This window comes from Canis lupus, chromosome 18 (genome assembly GCF_003254725.2).
Source record: "Canis lupus dingo isolate Sandy chromosome 18, ASM325472v2, whole genome shotgun sequence".
Lineage (NCBI taxonomy): Eukaryota > Metazoa > Chordata > Mammalia > Carnivora > Canidae > Canis > Canis lupus.
Genome location: NC_064260.1, coordinates 23,282,454 through 23,309,296, shown reverse-complemented (window position 1 = coordinate 23,309,296; position 26,843 = coordinate 23,282,454). Strand labels below are relative to the sequence as shown.

Below are 26,843 nucleotides of genomic sequence, written 5' to 3'. Positions count from 1 at the left end.
AATCCATTCCAGGGGTCTAGGACTCTTAGCGATGGTCTGTTTCCCCAAGCTAGAACTCTGCCTTGCCTCAGGAAAAAAATATAATTTGACATTAGAATATGCTCTCACTTGGTATTAGATGAAATGAGGTACTCCCTAAATTAATTAACTATAATTGAAAATATTATTTGAGCCTCCCAGAGCCTCAGTTTCTTTATATGTAAAATGACATGGCCATGCTAATTCCACTAGTTTGTTGTGAGAGTTAAATAAGAATTTAATAATGTAGCACATTTGGGTACTTACATATTTCTAGAATGTATGAAGAAGTAGAAACCAAGAAGAGAAAGTAATAATAGTGGTTGCTATAAAGGAATCTGAGAGACAGATTTAGATTTGGTACCTTATAAATTTCATATTTTAAATCTTGTACCATGTGCACATATAAGCTACTAAAAGAAGTTAGTTTTAAAAGGACAAAATAAGTAACAAAGCCAGCACATTACATTTATTGGTACAGAGAAGATGCTCAATAGATGTGAAAATCCAAAATTATCCCTACACCCGCCCACTCTCAAAAAAATGGATTTCATCCATGCCCTGCATATGTGTGTTTGTGTGTATCTGTGTGCAAGAGAAAGAGAGACAAGAATTTATTTTTCCTCTGTTTCTAATTACTCTCTACTCTGTGAGTGGAATTTACTTAAGGTGTTAACAACATAATGACTTGTCCTTAGGTTTGTTTGATTTTTGCTCAACATCCATGTCACACGTTACACCTGTGTTAGTAATGCTGTGATTTCATCAGGAAATGTTTTTTTTTCACCTTCTACTTCTTCTCACCACACCCTTCTTAGGAATTGTAATCCAACACATTAACTGATCTAAGCCACATTTTTACTTCATTTTGAGCTGTGAACATAAAGTCCAGAAGTACATATGACCTTTTGTTTTTAGCACAGGCTTCTCGGATCATTCTGCCGTGGTGGAAATGCGGCTCACTAGACTCTTTGTTCACCTCAGCAAGGAATGGTTTCCTCAGAGATGAACCAACACTGGGTATTATATGTTAGTGATGAATCACAGTTAAGAAAGAATGGCAGGATGCTCAAACAGCCACTTTCATATTTGACAATTTTTTAGATTGTTAGTTTCATCTGTCAGCACTAATTTTTCTTAGTCTGATGTATTATTTTTGAGACATCAAACTTGACATATTGTGTCTTTTGTGGAGAGACTAAAACCTTTGTTGGACAGAGTATCCCCAACCACTTTTTGATACATATAACAATTCCTTGAGTATATTATTGTACCATCAATTTAATAAAATTGGACAAATGTCATATTTTCTTTCACTAGTAGCTTAGTACATTTGGAAAACCTCAAAAGTATGCATTTTAACCAAAATGCATCTGAATCATTGTAGGATAACATTTACCTAATACACTGCTTCAGGTTTCAAGAAGACATATATTAAGGGTCAGAAAACTGGAAAATTAACACTATGCCCAAGAATCAACATATAATTTGATAACTTCATAAATGACCTAGAAACTACAAAAGAAGTTTGGCAAGTAGACTTTTTTGTTAAACATATTTGTTCTCCAAAATAAGCCAACTGAGATAGAGTAAATTTCTTATACTCAGTTATCATTAGATTAATTTATATAGCCACAGAATATACTAAATCTTTAATCTATAGTGGAAATGCACAAGTATATTAAATAAAATATATTCTAAGTTGACTATTATTTATTTGCTTATGAGAATGCAAAAGTAGGATATCCTATCACCTATATACATTTGAGTGAAATAATAAATATGTCCTACAATTTCTGTGGAACAATCATCCCTGGTAAGAATCCTACAGACATCTCAGCAGAGGATCTGATTTAAGGCCTAGTATAAAAAACGGTTACTGATAGTGAGCACTGACAATATGAGAATGTACCCTTCCTGGTCATTTAATCGTCTGGTGCCCTACAGCTCACAGAAATCACATTGACTCTTGCTAAAAATAATATGCAGGTGGGAGGGAATTTCTTACGACTGGAGGCAACTGGTGCCTAAACTACGAACTTCCTTCGGTGTCTAAGTCAGTTCTTTAATTCCATTTTCAGTAATAAATTGATCAGTAGTTCTCCAACTCAAGAACTCTCTGCTTTCTCTAATGACCTCTCTGCACTTCTCTAAATGACCTACTTATCTCTTCTTGAAAGAAAAACAAAATCAATCTTTCTGCCTTTCCTTCATGTATATTGATTTTTGCCTTGCTTATGTGGGAGTGAATTAAAAAAAAAGTATAAGTTGTGAAACAAGTATATAAATTAATAAGAGAAACAAATGCCTATTTATATCCAAATAACAGTTTCTTTTGGTGTTGTTTTATTATTTCAGCTCTCCCCTGAATAGAGTTTACATGTAATAGCAACCATAATTAGGGATTTTAGTCAAACTAAAGCAAGCCAAATTAAAAAAAAAGATTGAGTGAAATAGGGGAAAGGGACTAAATCTGCTAATTTCCAGTTATATAGTAAAATAAGTCACAGAGATATTAAAAAAAAAAAAGGATTGATTACGTTCTTTACTCTTCCATTTCTGATTATACCTCTTGTTGGGCGTGTTCTGTCTCACTGCACCCTGATATGAAATTGCTCAGTTTTCTCCTTTTCGTGGTTCTCTTTCTACTGTTCCTGATTTTCATTACCTAACATGTGATTGAGAGGGCAATGAGGTTCAACTAATAATTTAACACTTTTGATTTTTCGAGGTAAAGAGGACACAAGGCATCCTATGTCAGGTGTTGCAACATGAAAATACTTGAACATGAAAATTTTAGGCTGCCTTTACAACACATTCTTAACTAATGCGCTCTTGTTCACACAGATCAAGAAAACTAATTCACTTGAAGTTTAAAGTTCCATTACATCTATTTATCAATTGTTAAAAGGTAAAATACCAACCTTAATAAAAGTGTTACAGTGATTGAAAACAAGTTAAAATTACGGAGACAATAGCCATTTACATATTCCAAGGTGCCTTTGAAATTTGTAGATAGCTTATTCACAGCATTTTGGTGCTTTTAGAAAAGGTTTATTTTTACCTTATGGGCAGATAAAATGTTATTATAGCATACTATGGTGAGAGCAGGTCAGATTTGAACTTGATATTTAATTAAGTGAAGGGAACACAGGATGATTTTGAATCCCAAAGATACCATAGTATGATAGTTTAGAATGTAATAGAGTGCCATTCATTAACCTACTAATTTGTGCTGAAAATATTGTCAAACCATCATTTTTATTTGTCTTGATTCACAACAATCCAAAAATGTCACAATCTTAAAACTCATCTGTAAGAAAAGATGTCTTTTTATTAATATTTCAAGCTAAACCTTGAAGTTGCACAGTGATTCTTTCTGCTTAGCTCTTCTCCACTGCCTTGGACATTCTCTAAAGGTTGGTGCATCCAGACACATCAGAGAACCAACCACCAAAGGAATTGACTGAGTTGGACCACTGAGCATGTCTATTTTCATTATGAAACATTTATTTGCAATTGAGAACTGAGTGTGATCAAAGAGTATCGTTTGAAAAATCAGCTAAATGAGACTTTCCCAATGGCATTTATAATTAAAGATGCACAGAGAATTTTTCCAGTTTATCTAATAAATATGAAAATCATTTGGAAATGATAGTGCTATACAAATGTTTAAGTTATAATTTATCACCTCATTTTACTTTCTAATCATTTTTCAAGTCAGTGAATGCAAAAAGATTAACTTATCCAAATGACCAACAAGATAATACTAAGTTTATTGTCATTGTGGTAGATTATGTAGAGAAAATTCTATATTTTTTGTTGTTTCATTTTGCTAGTAATTCACTATAAGTAAGCAGGCAATAATGTGTTTTCTGGATTAAATAATAGGAGGTACTTTCTGTTTAAAGAAAAGAAAGTATAATTTTTTCAACCTTCAGTTAAGTAAAAGCTCATTTGGGTTAGTGTAAAAAGACTGGGATTAAACAGGCCTGAGTTTGAACTTTCACCCTTACTTTCCTAGTCATTAGCTGAGCAACCTTAGGTTTCATGAACTATAAAATAGGGACAACATTTACATCATGGGGTTGTTGACAGACTAAATGAGATAATTTGAAAAGTGTCAAGCCACTGCCTAGCTGCCCAGCAAACACAGAATGGTATTCAGTAAATATTAACTTCTCCTTCTCCTCCCTTTTTCCTTTTCCTTTTTATTTTAAGCTTGTCACTGTGATTCCTCTGTTATTAAACTCTAACCTAGAGTTAATTCAATTTAAGTAGAAATGAGTCAAAAAACACAATAGAGTCTTGATCTGTGGTGATTATGACCTGTATTTGTCAAAATTTCCTTCTCCTCAGACTTTTTAAAAATGTTTTTAAGTCTTATTTATTTAAGTAATCTCTATACCCAACATGAGGCTCAAACTCATGACCCTGAAATCAGAAGTCATATGCTCTTCTGACTGAGCCAGCCAGGCGCCAGACACATTTCTTTTGTATCTGAGACTATGTATGTGATAGACTTGTTTTAAGACTACATGATAACTTAGAGCACTTCTCCCACTTGATATATTCAAAACTAAAAAGCAAGAAACAAATTTGGCAAGGAAAATATTAGTCCTTTCTAAAGTTTTGCAAAATCTTATTCATTCAGATACCACTAAAAAGGAAATATATTGAAATTTTAATTTCCATTAAAATAAAAAAAAAAACTATAAGCAGTATTTTACAGTGGTATCTTACCCTAGTAAATTAGGATTTTAGAGCTGCAGGGGCTATACGCATATAAAAATGTGATGAATGCAGTATGCATCTTGCCTTTTGTCTCACGTCATAATAGAAAGGAATAGTGTGGGGGCATCTGAGTGGCTCAGTGGTTGAGCCTCTACCTTCGGCTCAGGGTGTGATCCCAGGGTCCTGGGATCGAGTTCCGCATCAAGTTCCCCTTGGGGAGCCTGCTTCTCCCTCTGCCTGTGTCTCTGCCTCTCTCTCTGGGTCTCTCATGAATAAATAAATAAAATCTTAAGAAAAAAGAAAGGAATAAGTGTTAGGTTTTAGTGATGTCCACTGAACCATATTTTACTTCATTTTTTGAAGTTACTACTCACTGAGTAGAGTGAACATTTACTGAATATTTCTTTCAACAAAGACATAGGATAAAAATAAGTAACTGCCTAATGATGCAGACAGTATTCCTGTTTTCTTTCCAGCAGGGTCTCTACATGAAACTTTTATTTTGTCTTGTTTTTCTTTCCTTAATTGAATTAAAGTACCTGTATGTGGTTTTATTTTGTCACAACACAGATGGGGAATTATACTCCGGGACGGCAGCTGATTTTATGGGGCGAGATTTTGCGATCTTCAGAACGCTGGGGCACCACCACCCTATTAGGACGGAGCAGCATGATTCCAGGTGGCTCAATGGTAGGTGGCATGTGCCAGGCGCAGGCGTGTTACCTAACAGGTGTAACTGTAGTAGCCCAAGGAGAGCTTTCCCTGTACGCCTTGAGATCTAGTGTGCCATTAAACTGGTGGTGACTTCATGACTGTGGGTGTGAGAAAACAGGGGAAGAAGAAAAAAGTGAGATTAAAAAAATCAGGAAAATATTTACTTTGTGCCAAAATTGAAGTTTCTCAGTAGTTAACTGTGGAAAGAAAGAGATCTGGGCTGGAGCTCCGGAAGGGAGGCAATGGAAAGAGATAAGATGACTTACCAGGGTTGTCTTACTCAGACACCACAACAAGTCTCACGATGTAGTATTTGTTTCCACCGCACCTCTCTTCTTGCCCTGAGAGCATCGTGCACGTTCCTGAGTGTTTAAACAAATTGTAGTGCTGGTAACATTATACTGAAAGTGCTTTCAAAATTTCATAAGACTTTTGTATTTTTTCATTTGATTTCTCGTTTCTTCTTCCTAAAATCCTCTCTCAGTTTTTATAGGTGAGAAAATTAAGACTAATATTTTATCTAAGATTTTCTCTAACCTGGTAGTGGAAGATGTGGACCAAGAACCCAGTTTCCTTAACTTCAGGTCCTGGCTTCACCTTGATCAAGTAGATACTTTCTGTTAAACATTCTTTCTCTTCTTAGTCTATAAATAAATTCAGTGAAAGAGAAAATGTTCAAAATTTGTATGCCTAAAATAAATAACATTTTCAGTCAGATTTTGAACCAAATAATCTTTATATATTCTATGTCGAGTTTGATTTTTTTATTATTCACTGACACATTTATCACAGATTTTTTTATAATGGCCCCCACAGTATTATCATGTTTTTTATTATTAAATGACTATCTCCAGGTATATCTGTCTTTAGTCTTATAAAATAAAGCTATCCAGACCCTAACCTTCCATCCATGAACTTGTCCCTGGTTTCACCTACCTCATTAATAAGGATGGAGCTCATGGGGAATAGTCCATCTGTGTTCTCAGTAAGATCCTTGAATATCTCATTCTTTGAACTTCTACCACACTTGTTTTTCTTTCCCTTCTGGGGTAGCCAAAATTCCTTTTATCACTTCTCTCTTTCATTAGTTTGTTAGAGAAAAATCACATTTCTACTGTGAATCTCACTGAAACTTCAGGAGACCATGAGTCTGTGATAATTTTTGTTCTGATATATCTCATACTTTAAAGTGACTATTCAAACATAAAACATACCTCAAATTACCTCAGTCAGCACCTCTGGTCTCCTGCAACAACATTACTGATCATCCTATTATTTTTTATGAATTAATGTGAATGGTGTGTCTTTGCTCTTAATTGTATGGATTGTTTTTCATGAATTTACCCACTGTACGTTTCTTTTGCTGTCTTTATCTCTCCTTCCCTTATTTCTTCCTCTGACCTGAAAACTTGCTCTTGTGTTCTATCCAAATTCTTCCTTTAATCCTGGTCTGACGAAAAGTCCCTCTGTGTCTAAGTCCATAGCCTGGTTGGATCTTGTTTCTCCAACATTCTCTATTTTTTAATCAGTCTCTCAATTTGGACACTATCTCTTGCCATATTTCTCATTGTTAAAAAGCCCTTTCCCATTAAAGTGCTGCTTCTCTTAGCTGCCCTCCTTTCTTGCTCTGCCAAGTTTCCAGTGAGCTTGACATCACTTCCCATTGTTTGTATCTTAAATGCAGATGATGCCTAAGATCATTCATAATTGAGTACAAACACCACGGTAATCAAAAGGGTCTGGACATACAGTCAAATATCCATGCCGGAGGGGAGGGGTATGTGAGGAATAGTGGGTGACCACAAGAAAAATCAGAAGTCTCACCAAGAAAAAGAAAAGATACTGAGATCACCGTAAGACTATGTGTGTAAGACTACAGAAGAACCAAGTTCCAAAATCCCAAGGAACAATCTTGGAATATCCATTGTCAGTTATTAAACTTTGTATGGAGTCAAAATTAGTGGGAAAAACCTCTTTCAATATTGTTATCTGGTCTGTTCTCAAACTGAAATATTTACGTAGGAGGGAAAAATGTTTGTTTTTTTATTCAACAAGAAGGAGACTTTGATCTACTAAGAACTCTAAAGGGCATACAGGCTTTCACTGTCCATGTGAAAGAAAATCCAAGAAGATGGAATAACATAAAGGAGAGCATAGTATCCATTTCATTTTTATGGCCTTGGAGGAAAAAAGTCATCAAGTTAAAGCTGCTTTTGTGTTGCACACTTCCATGTTGACAGCTGAGTTTGAAGAATTTACACTGTGGGAAAGCAGTCATTGTCCACAGCTCTGTACTTCATCTTGCAAATGTGTAGTTCATTTGAGAATTCAGTTATCAGTCTCTCAGCACTAAACGTGAGAACTGATTTTACCAAATTAGCACAAAGGTTACATTTGACAGGGTGCAGAAACCACAACTGCTGCAAGATGGAGGATGCAGACACATTTGAGATAGAACCAAGGGACTGTGTGAATCACAAGCCTCCTGAAATTAAATGCCATTCCAGAATAAAATTGGAAACATAATGTTTACATATTCATGCATAAAATAAATGGGTTTGAGGCATCAGCATAGACTACACAATCATTTGTACTGCCAGAAGTAATAAATACTTGCAAGGTACTTTCTGAAAGGTCTTTGGGGCTATTAAAATTAATTTTGGCACAGGACTTACTTTACTTTTCTTAAATCAATTCAAACCTATTCAGTTACTTTGGACAAATCAGGTGGCCTATTTTAGGTGACTTAATTTTTTTTCTGCTAAAGAAATAAAATCAGTTGCCTAGAAGTAGACCTTAAAATATCTTGATATTTTTAATGGAATTTCACTATTTTCATAATCACTGAAATTTACCTCTTTTATAAGAGCATCAATCAGGGTTTAAATTTAGTTTCATTGTTACAGGAAAAATTAGGGATGAGTAACAATTTTAGATGAAAGAACAGAAGAGACATAGAATCTCTTGATTTTTACATAACTGCTTTTTAAAAAATATATTTTTAAAATTAGCCCCTGGTTTAGAGTTAGTAGATGTTAAAACAGCTTTTGATTTCGGAAAATATACTCCTATGTGTTTGACATGATGTGCCCAAATTCACTGTGCTTTTCTCGTGCCTTATAAATTCTTTCAATATTATATCATTTTAACTTCATTTAAACTTCAACTCCAGTTTCACCTCACTAACAGTGTGAAAATGAGGTACAGTTATTCTCTATGTGTTCATGGCAAGGAAGCAAGTTTATGCTGCTGTCATAGAAATGATTTCTTAACATTTAGCATGTAAATACTACTCATTTGTTCTTACACGTGTTAGCCATTCATTAGAGCAGGTGGATGGCTCACCCACCTTTATTTTTCTTTTTGATGAATACTATTTCCAGTATTGTTTGTGTCTTGGACTGATGCTGGGATGCAGTATGATATGGAGGAAAGACTGTGCTCTTTAGAGTAAGACAAAGCTTCACCTTGACTTTAGTTTTAATGGGATTGTGCTACTACACTACCTCTTACAGTTGTGAAAACTGGCATGCCCATGTTTAAAAAGTACTACTAAGTGAATGATTGGCATATAGTAAGCACTTAATAATTGTGAATTTTCTCTGTATCCTTTCTCCCACTTGGGTGGAGCATGCTTGGGAGGCTTTGTCAGACTCATTCTGTGAGTGATTATAGTTGAGTCAGGGTGAAAGGGCAGTGAGAGTCGGGTTTAATATAGGAAACCACATGGATCCTTGAAAGAGCCAAGGCCCAGTGAACACAAACAGACCTAATTACAGTGCCCAGAGTGTGAGGCCTTCCCACTCATTTCAGGAAGACCTGTTTTCTTTTAGTGGAATTTCCTAAAAGGATCGTGCCTGTGGATAGACCAACCCACTTGCTTTTTTCTGTAATTGAAATGGTATGCAAGTCATCATTCCACTTCCTCTCACTTGTAACACTCATACCGGGATGGCCTGCCCTCACTAGAATCAGCATAGCTTCCTCTGCGGTCATGTACTAGGATATTTCATGTTCTCTAAAGATTCAAGTTTCTCCACAAGACATTTTTATGAAAATAGAACCAAGAAATGTGACCGCAAATAATCTAAGAGAGCACAAATTAATATTACATAGTACATAATCTGAAATCACTTACACAACTCTTTCGATGCTTTATTTTAGTTCTACCATCTTCAAATGCATAAACTGTCATAAAGTATCCAGTTGGAAATTTTTATAAGTAAAATGAATTATCTAGCTTTGCATAATGTCAAACTTCTTAATGATGCCAGTCTGAATTACCTCTCTGGCTTAAGTATGTCAGTATTATTTTGCTGACCTTGGGAAAAAAAGCTCTCCGGATGCCTTATTTTATGGTTATATGAACAGATGAGTATCATAGAAGTTGAGTGATCACTTAGTTAAAACAATAACAGCAACTGTAAATGTCCTCTTGGTTTTCATAGATTATGAAAAAAGCAACAGAAATATTGTCTTTTTTTAACTTTTGGATTACATCACCTATGAATTATACTCTGTATTCATTAAACATCCTGAGGTATCAGTATAAGGAGTCACAAATAAAAATGATAATATTTTTGGTTATTTTCGCTGAAATTATCCTGAAACATAGATATATGATAATTTAAAACAGTCTGTTCCTAAACACAACCAAATAGTTTTCTGAGGTTTTTTTCTCATGAATCTATTTCCCAGAAAAATTTTCATACTGATAGATAATGCATACTCTCAAAAATATAATCTTTTTTAAAAAAAACTATACAGCATGAAATTACTCTACTCTCCAAATAATGATAAATTTAATAAACTCACTAAATACAACTTTTCTTTTTGTAAAGTCCAAAAAGCTACCAAAATGTAACTTTATTTGGTCTCTTTTAATGAGGACCTATTTTCTATCTCACATTTTGTCTAAAGAACATAATTACTTTCAACTGATTTTGTTTGAAATTATTCACACTAATGAAGAAAAATGAATAAAACTTTGGAATAAAAATTAACTCATTAGTGGCAATGCTTGGAAGGTGATTTTGTTTTTTCAGGCCCCTGAGACAACATACCTGGATAGAATTGTTAGGATGTACTATTTAACTTTATTCGATGATGGGCTAAAAAGTACAATTATCCAGTATGGCATATTAGCCACAAATTTTGAACCACTTATTTCAGAATTTCTCATTGAATGATGAGACTAGAGAAATAACATTTAAGGGTTTTATTACATTTATTTAAGGGAATCCACATTTTAAATTAAAATTGATGGAAATATAGAAAAGTAAGACAGTATCTTAGAAAATTCTTTAAATCAAAGCCAGCTCCCTATTTCTTCTTGGTTTTCACCATTTTTCTCTCTAGTCTTATCATCAGTTTAATGAATAGAGAGCCTGTCTACACCAATTTCCTCTTCTAGACTCACGACATTCAGAGCTCACTGGGCCTCAATAGGGATTTACTGATGACTGGGTAATCTGGGTTCGTGTGTGCAGTGACATCAAGCAAGAGATTTACCCAAAGAAGTGGATGCCATGACAATGTGTGTAACCATGGTGTGACTGGCCTCTCTGACATGGCTCTCAAAAGCTTTCCCTCTGTGAAAACAGAAGCCTGTTTGCAAATTAATTAGTTTCTGGCGGCAGCTTGATTGTTGACCCAGAGTTTGTAGAGTGGAAAAACAATCAGATTAGTGTGCTCGGGGTAAAAGACCAGTGTGCAGTTGCGTGTGGCTTGCTCAACTATTGAAACTATGAATGGACTGAAACAAATTCTTTTCTGAGAAGCCCAGGCAGAGGTTAAGTGTGATGAGCCTAGAGCTCCCCAACAGCAGGGGCTGGGGAATTAAAGGATTTTAGCCAGATAAAGCTGAATGAAGGCAAGCAATGCCATTGAATTTTAATAGCATGGATAGTTTAGGGAGGGAAAAAAAAAAAAACACTCCTTACCTCCTAATCACTCTGAGGGGAAAGAATAAGTTTGCAATGTTATAAATGTCCACTTGACACAAATACTTTCACAGTGGTAGATTTCAGAAGCTTTCAGACTGGAAGGTTTTAATTATAATGTCTTAAAAGCTATTATCATAATATCAAAATGGCAAAAAAAAAAAAAAAAGCGATACAGTAACCTGCCTTTTCAAGTAGATAAAATTTTCATTTATATACCCTATTTTATGAAGTGTAATCTTCACATGCCCACTAAAATTAATCCTGAATCAAGGAGAAATGTTGACTCCGGAGAATATTTATCAAGAATCAAATCAGATAATTATGCCAAGAAATGAAGTCTGCAAGCTTAGAACAAAAATAAGTTACGCATGCAGCTTTTGATGATTAAAATTTGTTTCAGTCAATAAATTATTGTTTATACTTTCTTTTGTAAGATTACCTAAAAAATAAGCCATGTATACTCTTTTTCTTTAGATACCACTGTCAGATGTCTCCTTAATAACAGCTCTGGTGGCTATCACAATACTTCCCCATTCAAAAATCACTTATGTCTTTCAATTTACAAGTGAATTGAATCCAGATTTTGTTGCCTGTCAAGTCCTTTATCATCTAATCCTAAATGACTTCTCCAGTATTAAACACTAACACACTCAAATCAAATAGAGTTGGTTGTCCTCAAATTACTATCTTTTTCATTTAAACCCATTCTCCTGATTGATTTTAATCTCAAGAGCACATAGGTGCTTGCTCTTACTTATAATTAGTAATAATAATTTATGAATTAATGTAAGTATAAATGTTTTATTTATTAGAAGTGTAGTTTTTAGGATTTTGCTTGATGATTTGCTAAATTATAACTGGTTTTGGATTTAACATAAGCTGACAATATAAAGAACCCGTCAAAAATGTGTCTTTTAAATATGTTTATAAATTTGTCTAAATTCACATAAATGCAAATAATCTTTTTTTTGCGCCTTTAATTGCTAATTTAAAAAAAGAATATCAGGGTTTTGCTTTCAAAGAGCACTATCCCATTTACACATTTATAAAATCCTAACCAGGATATAATGGGAAATAGATGACAGCGGAGGATAGTCTGCCCTTTGGGAGTCACACTGCCTTTTCTGTTTAGCATACAGTGGCAATTAAGTTACAGCCAATACAGAATAGTTTTTCAGTTTACACATTGTCTTATGACCCACGCAATTTAGTGAACTTTATTATCACTGATCCTGAAAGTTAAATAATGCCAAGGCTGATATCAAACTAATGACTGCCACTTAACAGCTTATGGAGTCAGTGTTTATCAAATATGTTTTCTAAACACATTTAAGAATAAATGAATAAATTGTACCAAGGTTTTGCAGGATGAAAGCTGTCATATAAGTCACATGAAAATAAATGAATTCTGAAGATAGGAAACAATAACACATAGATTATCATTAAGCATGACTCATTTTGGGGTAAATTAAAGGAAAATAAACCTAGTTATACTGGCAGTTCACATTATAGAATTTGTACTTACAGGGCTAGGCTGAACCAACAAGGTATAGGAAACCTTGCATCAATTACTCTCAGGTGTTTACAGTAATCATATTAAATATTTTGATAGCAGAGAAATTATTGAAGTAGTGGAATAATGCTGTTTGCCATAAGAAAGCTAAAGACTGCCCCTCCTATTATGTCATTGCTGTTGATTTCCTTTAAATAAAAGGAGAAAAATCACATTTTCTCATAGTTATGAAGGTAATATAACTCTGGTCAGCCAATCAGTGCCCAAATTAAGAAAATTATAGTGAAATTGCCTTTGAAAGACCTTGAGATAATTGTGTGTTAATGAATCTTAAAATGTGAACTAATTTTCTGTTTTGTCCAAGCTGAAACTATTTTTATTTCCTTCTTTCCTCATTAAACATTTTTTAAAAAAAACTAATCTGTCCACTGCGTAGAGTCTACAAAGAAAGCTAAAAGGGAAGGAGAAGTAAAGGGAGAAAAGAGTAATTCCTAATGGTAAATAATAACTTCCTGATTAGATTTTGTCTTCATCCTTTAACCAAAGTAAACATCTGTCATGCTAATAAAATTTATAATGCACAAACCAAAATAAAAATCCCCCTAAAACTACACCAGAAAGTCTTCTATTTAACCAAAGTCTGTCCCTAAAGTTTGTAGATTTAGTTTCCCTAAATCTAGTCCCTTTTCATCTCAGTCAGCAGTATCTCTATAGCTCGGTACATAATTTAAGTTTATCACTCACCCCAGTCTCTCCTTTTCCCCCTGGCAGTTCTATTCTAAGTCCTCCTAGATTACTGATAATAGCACAGTCAACAGCTAGCTACCAACATATTACTCTGGGCAACTTCCATTTTCTACCTACAATAAGCTCTAGGTACCAAGAGCTACTATAAGAAACAGAGCTGAGTAAGAGCAATCCCTGCCCTCCAAGATAATACAGAGCTTTTTATAAATGAAAAACCGTAGAAGTCTTGGCTTATCTACGAGATCATTTGCATATATTCCCAACATGCCTTAATATCTTAAAACCATTGTTTGAAGAGAGGAGGTACTATCCATTTTTTCTTTTCAGGAAACATGAAGTTTTTTGTTTTTGTTTTTGTTTTTTTTTATTCAGTTGATTTTCAGACTTTGATTCAGTATCAGGGCCACCAACTGTCTGAGGCTCTCACTATGAAATGATAACAAGATGTAACAACTTAAGTCTTTTATCCGTATGTATACAGTCTTCTGTTAGAGACTATGTGTATAAGTGCGTTCAAAGAAATATTAAGGAATTGCTGCTTAAGTTTTAAGGAAAAAGAATGCAAATCTGTTGGAATCAGAAAAACTGTAGATAATATGACATAGATTTTTATAACATGTTATTTTAATATCAGATATTCCTAATTATAAAAACATACAGATCGTTAACAGACACATGAAAAGATGTTCAACATCACTGATCATCAAGGAATTAAAAATCAAAACTATAATGAGATACCACCTCACACCTGTCAGATTGGCTAAAATCAACAACACAAGGAACAACACGTGTTGGAGAGGATGTGGAGAAAGGGGAAGCCTCTTGAACTGTTAGTGGGAATGCAAACTGGTGCAGCCACTCTGGAAAACTGTGTGGAGGTTCCTCCAAAGGCGAAAAATAGAACTACTCTACCATCCAGCAACTGCACTACTAGGTATTTACCCAAATAATATAAAAATACTAATTGAAAGAGATGCATGAAAAAAAATAATAATAAAAAATAAAAATAAAAATAAAAAAAAAGAAAGAGATGCATGAACCCCAACATTTACAGCAGCATTATCAACCACAGCCAAATTATGCAAACAGCCCATGTCCATCAACTGATGAATGGATAAGGAAGATGGAGATATAGATAGATAGATAGATAGATAGATAGATAGATAGATAGACAGATAGTGGAATATAACAGCTATAAAAAATGAAATCTTGCCATTTATGATGACACAGAGCTAGAGAGTTTTATGCTAAACGAAATAAGTAAGTCGGAGAAAGACACATACCATAGGATTTCACATACGTGGAATTTGAGAAATTAAATAAATGAGCAAAGGAATAAAAGGGGGGGAGGCAATTCAAGAAACAGATTCTTAATTATAGAGAACAAACCAATAGTTACCAAAGGGGAGGTGGGGAGGTGGAAGGATGGATGAAATAGGTGATGGAGGCTAAGAAGTGCATTTGCTGTGATGAGCACCGGGTGTTATATGAAAAGTGTTGACTTACTATATTGTACTCCTGCAACTATTATTGCACTGTATGTTAGCCAGCTGGAATTTAAATAAAAACTTTTAAAACATGAAAAAAAATGAGAGGTTTGCAAATTCCAAAAAAGAAAAAAAGAATTAGCACAATAGTCACTCATTCATTCATTCATGCAAACAAATAGATAATAAACACTTCATATATTCAGTGTTCTGGACTGGTAAGGATACTAGCATTAATAGCAGTTGCTCACGTTTATTATGTGTTTACTATGTGCCATGTAAAAAAAAAAAAGGAAATTTTCAAGAAGGGTAAATCATCCCAAAATAATGAGATAAAAAAAGAGATTGGTGGTTAGAGAGAAATAGGGATTGGGCAGAAACCAGAAACATTATTATTTTTTTTATATTCAGGGATTTAGTAGAAATCCTAGTAAATAAGGCCTTTTCAGCCGATCCCTAAGCTTTAAAAAACATAAATGTGGGACACCTGAGTGGCTCAGTGGTTGAGCGTCTGCCTTTGGCTCAGGGCGTGATCCCGGGGTCCTGGGATCCAGTCCCACATTGGGTTCCCCACAGGGAGCCTGCCTCTCCCTCTGCCTGTGTCTCTCCCTCTCTCTGTGTGTCTCTCATGAATAAATAAATAAAATCTTTAAAAAATGTTTAAAGACATACATAAAAAATAATGAATTAATCATTAATAATAATCTTGTTTCTCGAAACAGATACTTTTCTGAGAGTAAAAGTGTTTCATTTTACTGTAGGATTTTAATTTCTAGTTTGATTATTTAAACCAAACCAATAAGAATTTAAGAAAGTCATGTTCTGAATAGTTTTAAGTAGCATTGTCTTAATTGCTTTAATATAGTATTTGCTATAGAATTTTTACATATCAGTGATTATAATGCCTTCCCTTTACATCATTTAACAAAAGTATAGTACTTTTCCAAATTTTTTGGGTTTTATCATACAAATCTGTAAGTTGCATTGCTGTCATGCTTTTTATCTGCCTATTTACAGATACTCTATGAGCATTGTCTTCTTCCATAACATCTTGAGAGATATTATTTAAAAAGATTGGACAATCTACTTTTCTGTAGTATTTTCAACTAATTAATATATGAATAACATTTCTTGTTATATGGTCTAAGAAATATATCCTAATAATATGTAATTATATAGAATCCAGAGTATTGTTCAGATAATAGTTCTATTTATATTTTAATAGTTATTTCATGTAGAAATAGTAGGCCCACTAGAAAGTAGAACTAACTTAAATATAATCCAGATTAAAGACATGAGAAACCATTTCTTACTGTTACTAAAATAAAATGACCAACCCTATATTTATTAAAAAATAGGTTGGGAGTATCAAATTGATTTAGAAAATACCTTTATTAGTTTTAATTAGGTATCTATAGAAACAATTTTATATTGGCACTCAAAATAATAATCATTCTTAAATAGCTGGAAAGAGTAGCAAAGAAACAAAAGGTAAGAAGAGTGTTAATGGAGTACCTGCATTGGACAAAAAGCAAAAATTTAGAAGCAGAAGCAGTTTTAAATTGGATCCACCACACTGTAAATGATGTGGCATTGTTATTACACTGAATATTTGAACGTTTTAATAATAATTAAAGCAATGATTTGAAAAAGTGATGTCCTTACCTAAGTAATTGACATAATCATGAACACCCGAAATCATATACTTGTATAGCATTTTATGCTTTTCACAGTGCTTCCTGTAAGATCACTTGATCCTCCCAGAAACACTGTAAAATAGAAAATTGTAAGTAATGAAATTTATGCTACTTATGAGAGGATAGTAGTAACCTGTCATTGAGTAAAACCTGAGATTAAACCCATGTCTTCTGAACCTCAGTTTTGTTCTCTAACATGTTCATTATGGTATTTACCATTTTTAAACTGTGTATTTTTGTTCTTTGCTAAAGATTTTACACACAGGAAATGTTCATCAGTCTAGAGCCAGGGAAAATACGGGTGCATCCGTTTTTAAAAAGCAAGATTTGCCAGGGTTAAAGGATCTTATCCTATAATGGTTCATAGAATGAATTGTGTTATTTGTGCATAGTTTTAATCACTGAAAACTTAGTTGATATACACCTGCTGCTGAGAGTTTGGCCCTTGGATGAACAGCATGTGCATCTCCGGGAACTTGTTAGAAAAGCAAAATCTCAGAATCTCCCCAGATCTAAACCCGAATCTGCACTCCATCAAGATCCTACACTAAAATTTGAGAAGAACTAGACTAAAACATATTGCAAAGTATAGTACATCTTTAATTATTAAAGAGAGCTAGAGACGTAATGGTTATATTCCAGTCTACCTGGGTGGACAGTCTTACACTGAAGCTTAAATTGACAGCACAAAAGAATGAGTGTGTGTGTGTACGCGTATGTGTATTCATTGGTTAGATTAAATTACTGCTCCTGATTTGCTGTCATCTAAACTCTCCAATTCCTCTCATCAGCCTTCTTAAATTAGTGGCTTTTGCTTCCATTTAAAGTGGGGCGATATAAGTACCAGCAATTTCAGGTTGGCTGAAATTTCAAGCACCAATCACTGATAAGACCTATACAGGTAAGGCTGGTAGGACCTGCCTTACCTGCTTGAATCCATTCTGCTGAGACAGTGTCAGATTAATACACCCACTAGCACGTTTGTGATAGACCATGAAATCTGCCACAACTACATGTCCTGCTAAATGTTAGGGATGAAAAAAAATTGTGGTAGACATAGTGACTTCTGGGGTTCAGAGAAGCCCCAAAAAGTTTTTAAAAATGGGTTTCAGAATTATAAATTAACTGACTACAGCTAGACTAGTCCTAATAATATTTTATTTTAAATAATAAAGCAGATGGGAAAAAAGCAATTTAGGATTTAAAATATCTGATAACTTATTTTCCTCTAAACATCTTTTCAAACCATCCAGTAAATAAAAACAAGGTAGATTTTTTAGTGCAAAGAAACAGAATAAAACCCAAATACAGGGGCCCCTGGGTGGCTCAGTGATTGAGCATCTGCCTTTGGCTCAGGTTGTGATCCCAGGGTCCTGGGATCGAGTCCCACATTGGGCTCCCCACAGGCAGGCTGCTTCTCTTTCTTCCTATATTTTTGCCTCTCTGTGTGTCTCATGAGTAGATAGATAAAATCTTTAAAAAAAATCTAACTACAAAACCAAAAACTATATATTAATGTTACAACTTTAAATTTTGTATCACAATCTAAACTTTTAAATTATAGGAGTGTGATAAGATTTTATATATATATATATATATGATTTTATCATAAAATATGATTTTATATATATATAATAGAACCCTTATGATTAAAAAAACAATTCTCCAAATTTCATGTAAATATAATGAACAACTTTTTCACATTTAGTTCACATAGATACAATCTTAAAAACAAAGCTAAAACTAAAAATAAGGGAAATTGTTTTGTTAAAATAACAATAGTTGTTTGTTTTCAATATAGTGTGATTAGGAAAGTACAAAGAAATACTAACTGATGTAAAATTTGAATTGTTATTTTTAAAGGATAAGATCTTGCAAATTAAACAGGGTATATAGCAAGAATTGTTTTCTGAAAATTCTAATTACTTTGAAATTATGCTATAAATTATCTTCTTTTCTGCCTTGAATGTCCCTTCCTATATAATTAGACATTTTCAAGAATCAAAACTATGATTGTCTCTTAAGAACAAAAGCCATAGAAACTGCTAATTATATCACACTTGAACATGTTTTTTCTTCTTCGAAGAGATCTTGAATTTCCAGCATTTGTGAGAACACTGTCTGACCAGAGGATGATAGAAATGCTGAAGGTCTGCTAGTGTTGCAATTAGGATAATTAGTTTCTATCTATAATAGCATTCATGTTATTAAAAAGTTGCTAAGGTCTGTGTCAAATAAAAACTGACCTAAATCTTCTCTGGTCCCCAAATCATTATTTTATTTTAAGAATCAGGCCACATTCTTAAAGAATTTTTCTTTTTTCCTAAACCCCAAGGGCCTAATCAGAGGCAACTCAAAGGACTGTTAATGTAGTTCTTGAATGAGGGCTTGAATTATTACCATGTCCCAGGAAATGGGCAGATATCCAAAAGGACATTTTCCATTTCACTTATAAAATTGACTTTTTATTTCAAAGAATAAAATTTTTTTGTGAAATCACATATTGAGAATTTTTTGACAAAGTAAATTTTATACTTATATGAAAATTGTGGCTTTTTTTTTCCTAAATTAAACTGGTACTGGAATTCACAAATTCCAGTTTTGCCGTCTGTAGATCCTCAAGTACTTTTCAGGGACAAAAGATAAGCAGAAATTGAATATATACACCTGTATTTTAAGATAAGTTAATAGAAAAAAATTAAATTAGTATTACATATTTTTTTTGTTTTTGTATTGCTTGGTGGTTTTGTTTGTTTTGGACCAAAATTTCAATCTGTCAGTTTAACTTTGAATCATGTATAAAATATGTGGGTGAAAAAATTATTTGGAACCTTTAAGAAATGCCTCAGAACATGGACAAGGAAAGATAAAAAGGTTTTCAAGGCATTCAAGTCATATGGTGCCTATGGTATTGCTAATAACAATATTGGGTAAAAAGGTAAACTAGAAACATATACATTTATGAGTATCCAAATATTCCAAATAAATGTATGAAATCAATTCTAGTATTACAAGGATGATTTAATACTAGGAAATCTCTTTATTCATTGTCTTTATATTTTAAAAATAACATATATGTTTTATCTTGTTTAATGTTGAAAAATAAGGTAAATCAAATGACTTTGATTAATTAAAATGTTAGCTAGGAGTAAAAGAAAATGTTCTTAATATAATAAATAAGAAAGAGTTGGACCCCTATTAAACTTCTTAATGCACAGAAACACTACTAATCTAAGTAATAATGTTGATAGAATTATTTTTTAATAATAAACTTTACTTTTTAGAGCAATTTTAGTTAGGTTTTCAGCAAAATTGTGTAAGTACTACGCACTAACCGATTGCGCCCCTAGAGTATCTGTTTGCAGCAAAATTGAGTGGGAGGTACAGAGATTCTTGTGTACCTCTACTCCCCCTACACACACATAACTTCCCTCAGATCTGCATCCCCCTACCAGAGTGGTACATCTGTTACAGTTGGTAAACCTACGTTGAGACATCATTATCACCCAAAGTCCATAGTTAACATGAGGTTCACTCTTGGTGTTTTACAGTCTGTGGATTTGGGAAAATGTACATAATGACATGCATCCACCATGATAGTGTGATGCAGAGAAATTCCACTAACTTAAAAATCCTCTTTGCCCAACCAGTTTGTTCTCCCTACACCCTAACTCCTTGCAGTGACTCATCTTACTGTCCCCATGGCTTTCTTCTTTCCAAAATGTCAAGTAGTTGGAATCATACAGTATGTAGCATTTTCAGATTTGCTTCTTTTGCTTACTAATATTCATTTAAGTTTTCTCCATGGTTTTTAATGGCTTTATAGCTTATTCCTTTGTAATTGAAAAATACTACATTGTTTGGATGCAACACAGTTTATCTACTCACCTACTGAGGCATATCTTGATGGCTACCAAGTTTTGGCAATTTTGAATAAAAGTGCTAAACATCTATGTGAAGGCTTTTGTGTGGATATAACTTTTCAGCCTCTGTGGGTCAACCAGGGAGTGTGATTGCTAGGCCATATGGTAACAGTGTGTTTAGTTTCATAAAAACAGCAACAAAAACAACAAAACATCCCAGTATCTTCCAAAGTGGCTGTACCATGTGGACTTCCCACCAGAATCAAATGAGAGAGTTCCTGTTGCTCCACAACTATATACACTATGTATATTTTAAATGTTACCAATGAGTGAGATATGATGGTGGATTAAAGAAAGAGTTGAAAGAAGAGGGACGCCTGGGTGGCTCAGCGGTTGAGTGTCTGCCTTTGGCTCAGGTCGTGATCCTGAGGTCCTGGGACCGAGTCCTGCATTGGGCTCTCTGGGGGGACCCTGCTTCTCCCTCTGCCTGTGTCTCTGCCTCTCTCTGTGTGTCTCTCATGAATAAATAAATAAAAATTTTAAAAAAAGAGTTGAAAGAAGATACTGTTACATTTTTCTTCTTTCTCGGAGAGATTTAAATCATCCCTCTATGATATCTCTTTGGTGTGGTCGTTGGTTTTTTTGTTTTGTTTTGTTTTGTTTATTTCTTGCTGAAGCACTGAAACTTTCAAAAAATAAATCACCCACACATAAATGGACTTGTTTCATCTCATTTAATAAAACAGAGTAAGCACACTGTCTAAAAAATTTGATGAACTTTCTGGCAAAGAGAAGAAAAACATACTTTAATTTAGAATGAGGTGAATCAAGAATACCATTTCTTGAACTGCTACCAATTTTCTCTTTAAGAGAAAGTTTTAGTGTGAAATCATTATTTGGTAAGATCATATTACTTGTTATGGAGCAATGACTTCTCTAAATAGAAAGTCCTGTTTCCTTTGGATGTAGAAAATGAAAGTTTGCTGCCTTGATTTTCTTCATCTAAATTTGAAATTTATTTTTAACTTGTATGCAAAATATTCTTATTATTTTATGATCATGGACTTCATTGATAACATGATTTTGTCTTTAGAGAGTAGAGTTTATATAATGTATGTTCTATTTAATTTCCTTTCACGTTGAAAGCTGCTATAATGAAAAAATACTAAAGGAAAATTGTCTTTTTTCCAAACCTTTTTGATTTTATAGAAATTTATTAGCAATAATATGGGAGAAATCTATATTTTAAGTCCTTGCTCTCTATAAATGTAATGAAATTAATTTCCAGGTTATTACCTGCACATACATGTATATTGTGTATGTGTGTAGCCGTTATGAAGTAATAAAAAAATACTGGAGATTATTTCCTCTGGGAAATTCCATCTGATCTTCTTAAATAACAAATGATCTAATCTAATCATACAGTAGTTTATAATTAACATAATTAAAAAACATAATAAATGTAAATGTTCAAAGGACAGTTTATGATGGTAGATGAGTGCATTCATGGTATGAATTTATTTATTTAGGATCTAATACAAGGAAGCATCTATAAATGTTGCAGCTTCCTGCAGTCAAGAGGGACTAAATAGTCCAAAATTATGGAAATGCCTAAAAACATTATAGTTGAGGGGACTAGATTAAATATTAAAGACACCAATATATTTCTAATGCATGTTTAACATGATAAAACACAGACCTCTAAACCACTGTATATAGGGTAGTAAATAACAAGACATCATACGCAACTCCCAAAATCTGCAGTAGAAAAGGTCACTATAATATATAGTGAATAAGGTGCATGATTATATCATTCCCACAATGAAATATTTAACAATTGCATCTTTTATAATCAACCAATATAAAGACCACATGCTTACAAGATAAGAGGGTGGAAACATAGACCATATTTTGATAGATAATTAAGTCATTAAATAAGAAGAAGAAAATAAGAGCATCTGGGTGGCTCAGTTAGTTGAGCATCTGACTCTTGGTTTTGGTTCAGGTCATGATCTCAGGGTCATGAGATCAGCCCTGAATCTGACTGTGCTTAGCAAGGAGGTTGCTTGAGATTCTCTCTCTCTCCCTTTGCCCCTCCCCCTGCTAGTGTGTGCACTCACGGGTGCTCTCTCTCTCTAAGATAAACAAATCTTTAGAAATAAATAAGAAGAAAATAGTCTATGAACTGATATAGCCATCTAGTAAAATTATATTAACATTTCAATCACTCCCTAAAAACAACTTTGTCCTAAGCATTATGTTCCTATTATTTGAGAAGTTCAGCAAAAAAGAGAATTAATTGTAAGACATACATGATAGATAAATCAATCAGCAAAGTAAAAAAAAACATAAAATGTATCTTCTTGAAAACACATACATATACACGGACACACACACACACAGAAAAAGTATTTATCATGAACTTACTTTCCAAACATAATTCTATAACATGTAGACAGTCATATTATGAAGATGCTCCTATTTGAATAGATGATGTTAAAGACCATAATATTTAAGTAAAAAGAACATATATGCTGTCCACATACAGAAAGCTAATAATGCATTGAAGATTTTACTATACCAAAATTGCACCGATGTAAATCTAAGTTTTGTGTGGCTATGAATATAGCTCTTTAAGTCCGGGCATTGAGAGTAAAACTTCATTTAGGATTTTTTTTTTCATTTAGGATTTTTTAAACCATATGTCTTTATCTAAGTCATGATAGAGAATAATGTCAATGCTGCTCTTTTTAGTTTCTGACTCGTGATCTTCTCTTTGATTTATAGCTATTCAATGTGAAAAAAAGCAGCTCTTGATTTGCTCTTTGTTTCTGCCTTGCAGCTTCCACTCCTATTTTTTTTAAAAAAGATACTTGTTCTTTGTTGACTTCAATGATACACTCTCTTTGCTCCTGCTGAACAGCACGTGGCTTAACAGTGAAGCAAAGGTAACCAACTACAGGATAACAAAAAGGACAGTCAGGTTTCACAACAGCATGTTGTTCTTTCTGCATGTGTCTTAACGCCATTAAGTCATTTGGTCTCTATAACATCTCTGTATTCTTACCTTAGGATGAGAACTTGAGACACAGTTATGTCAAATAATTTGCTCACAGTCACACTGTAAGTAGCAGAGCTAAGCTGAATGCTGTGACAGCCCTTAACTGCTGTACAGTTTCCTGCCATCAACCATGTGAAGGCGGTTTACAAACTGTAAGACAGTTATATAAATAGAATAGTGTTCAGCTGAGATCAAGTTAACAAGTATCTTAAAGTGTAAGACACTATCCTATAAGGGGATTTGAAGATGAATGACAAAATCCTGTCTAAAAAGAACTTACTGAAGAAACATGGTGTATCATTATGAGGGATAATCTAGAGCAGGTGGGGAAAGTGTAACTACTGTATTTGAAATTTAAACAAGATATTCTGGAAACCCAGAAGGCAAATGTCTGCCTGAAGAACTTGAAGAAAGTATTTTTGGAAGGTATTTGAAAAAGGTCTTGAAAAATTCTTCATGATTTCTCATAGAGAATTCACATCAGTGAAATCATTTAAGAATGAAAGTTCTGGAAATCCAGAGAAGTGAGATAGGGGAAAATGCAATGGGGGCTGATCCTAGAATTAAATACAGGGGATAGGTAGCAAAGACCTTAGTGTCTTTTCTTCCTCAAGAGAAAGAAAGTGAGTGCGAGAGCAGGGGAAAGGAGACGGAGAGAGAGAATCCCAAGCAGGCCACATGCCCAGGGCCGAGCCAGCTCAGGGCTCAGTGTCACAACCCTGAGATCATGACCTGAGCCGAAATCAAAAGTAAGACACTTAACCAACTGAGCCACACAGGCACCCCTACTTGAAAACCTTCTAAGGAAGTCTGAGTTGAATTGTTTAGCTAATGGAAAACCATAAAATTGAGCATATGAAGTGTTCATTGGCAAGAACGATTTGGAGCAGGAGGCTATTTTAAGAAGACAGAGCAATACTTTAGGAGAGATATGAGAGAGGTTGAATTAGGACAAACGTAAGGGGAAAAATGCAGTAAAAAATGTATTAGGGATAGAATTGATCAGAAAAGCCAACCTAGTAGATACAGGAGATGAAACTGAAAAGATGAAAATGGAAAAACATTCAATAAGAGAAATTGTAAGGTAATTAACTTGGTTTGACATACAGAGGTGGAGGCACATGCTCCACAGCGATGTCTATGATCACTTCATGGGTTTCTTCTTCTAGGTCCAGGATCCCAAAATCTTTCCACTTCCTCTTCAGCAATTTGGTTTCTGTTAAGAAATCCTGTGATGTTTGTTTGGTTATGACCATTTAGTTTAAATAGCCTGAGTTTGCAGTGGTGAACAGTTGCAAGCTTTTCCACTAATTTTTGTTGATGTTAAATGCTGATCTCTTTATTAAAATATTAAACAATAACCAAATAGTGTATAAGTATATGCAGCTTAGAGACAAAGGCAAAACACACAGCTGTCAATACTTGCAGCAACATGATGCAGTAGGAAGAACTCCTCTCTTGTTCAGACCCTGGCTTTCCCACTTACTAGTATGCATGTTGGGCATTTGCTGGGTCTTAACGTCAGGGCTCCTTTCTGGGATGGTTGTAGATCACAATAATGTATGAAAAGCATAAGGAAGGGCACAGTAAATGCTACTAATATTTTCCCTTACCATTTGTGCTCATCTTCCATTCTAATCAGCCCTTCTCTCCATCCTCGTGTGACTCATCTTGAACCATTCTTTGGGTTAAACTACCCCAAGGGCTATTCATAGTTTCCCAGCCAGCTAAGCATCAAAAGTTTTTCCAGGCCTATTCTCTGGCAGCTAGAAGTTTTTCTATTCCACAGCCAAAAATGATATATCCATTCTGCTTAGGTTGTTAGGGAAGAATGTGAGATGACCTTAGGCTGCATTCCCTGCATTCCCAATGCTCTGGAAGTTCCCATTCACGGTCTTTTCATTCTTTGGGGCTTTTTTCCCCCTTCTGTTGCAGCAAAGCTGAAAGGGGAAGAAACTATGACTGTCACCCGGGGTGTGTTGGCTGTCATCTGGTGATGAGTTTTCCCTATCACCCATTGCCTCTGCTAGGTAGCTTGTAAGTAGTGTGAAGCCTGAGGCTGTGACATTGGAAATATTTTTTTTTAATTGTAAAAATGTAGTTTTAAAATTTATATGAATTACAATTTGCCTTTCTTCTTCTCAGGGCACTTTAACAGGTTTATAGCTTTATCAGCTGGCTTCTGATTCAACTTGCTTTCATTAGCAATCTAAGTCTCTATTACCATTAACTTTTATTTTTATTATTTTTAAAGATTTTATTTATTTACTTATTCATGAGAGACACAGGGAGAGGCAGAGACACAGGCAGAGGGAGAAGCAGGCAGGTAGGTAGGTAGGTAGAAAGAAATAGAAGATCAATAGATAGACAAACATACAGGTGTATGTGTAGATGTATATGTATTCTCTAATATAATTCTCCCGGCACCCCTCAGAGATAGGTGCTTTTTGACATAAAAGGAAACTGAGGCTAATTGACATGAATTAATTTTTTGAGATTACAAATCCAGTGAATGTGAGAAGCCAGATTTCTACCCAGTTTTCTTTGAGTCCTATCACAGAATATTTTTTAAAGATCTTATTTATTTATTTATTTATTTATTTATTTATTTATTTATTTATTTACGAGAGGATGTGTGCACATGGGCGGTGGCGGGAGGGGCAGAGAGAGACTCTTCAGCATCCCCGTGTTGAGGGCAGAGCACCACAAAGGGCTTGAGCTCATGACCCGGAGATCACAACCTGAGTGGAATTTAGGGATCCCATGCGTAACTGACTGAACCACCTGGACACCCCCAGAATCTGTTTCTTTTATTTTGGTAACTGAAGGTACGTATTTAGCAAGGATTTTCTTTTATGAGAGGTCAGAATATCAGTGGGGCTACCTTTCAAGTATGAAGAAGAGTATATGTATATTTTGTGAACTATATAGATTTTTAAGCCTTCTTTTCACAGTTGATTCAGAGAAAGGGGGGTGGGTAATTGAGGTTGTTTTCCTGCAGTGGGTTTATGCTACTGTTCTGCTCGGGAACTTTCTCTCAGGCTTTGTAAGAGGCCCCTTTCAT

At 34.3% G+C, this 26,843-nt stretch overlaps 1 protein-coding gene across 17 annotated transcripts in view; it reads left to right on the top strand.

Moving 5' to 3' along the window:
- The window catches only part of SEMA3A (semaphorin 3A), a 453,431-nt gene that overhangs the window by 373,937 nt on the left and 52,651 nt on the right, over window positions 1–26,843 (top strand). For all 17 annotated transcript variants that reach the window (XM_025449180.3, XM_049096230.1, XM_035701936.2 and 14 more), the window contains one exon: window positions 5,323–5,442. In XM_025449180.3, the coding sequence (XP_025304965.1) occupies window positions 5,323–5,442 (120 nt within the window). The remainder of the gene's footprint in view (window positions 1–5,322; window positions 5,443–26,843) is intronic.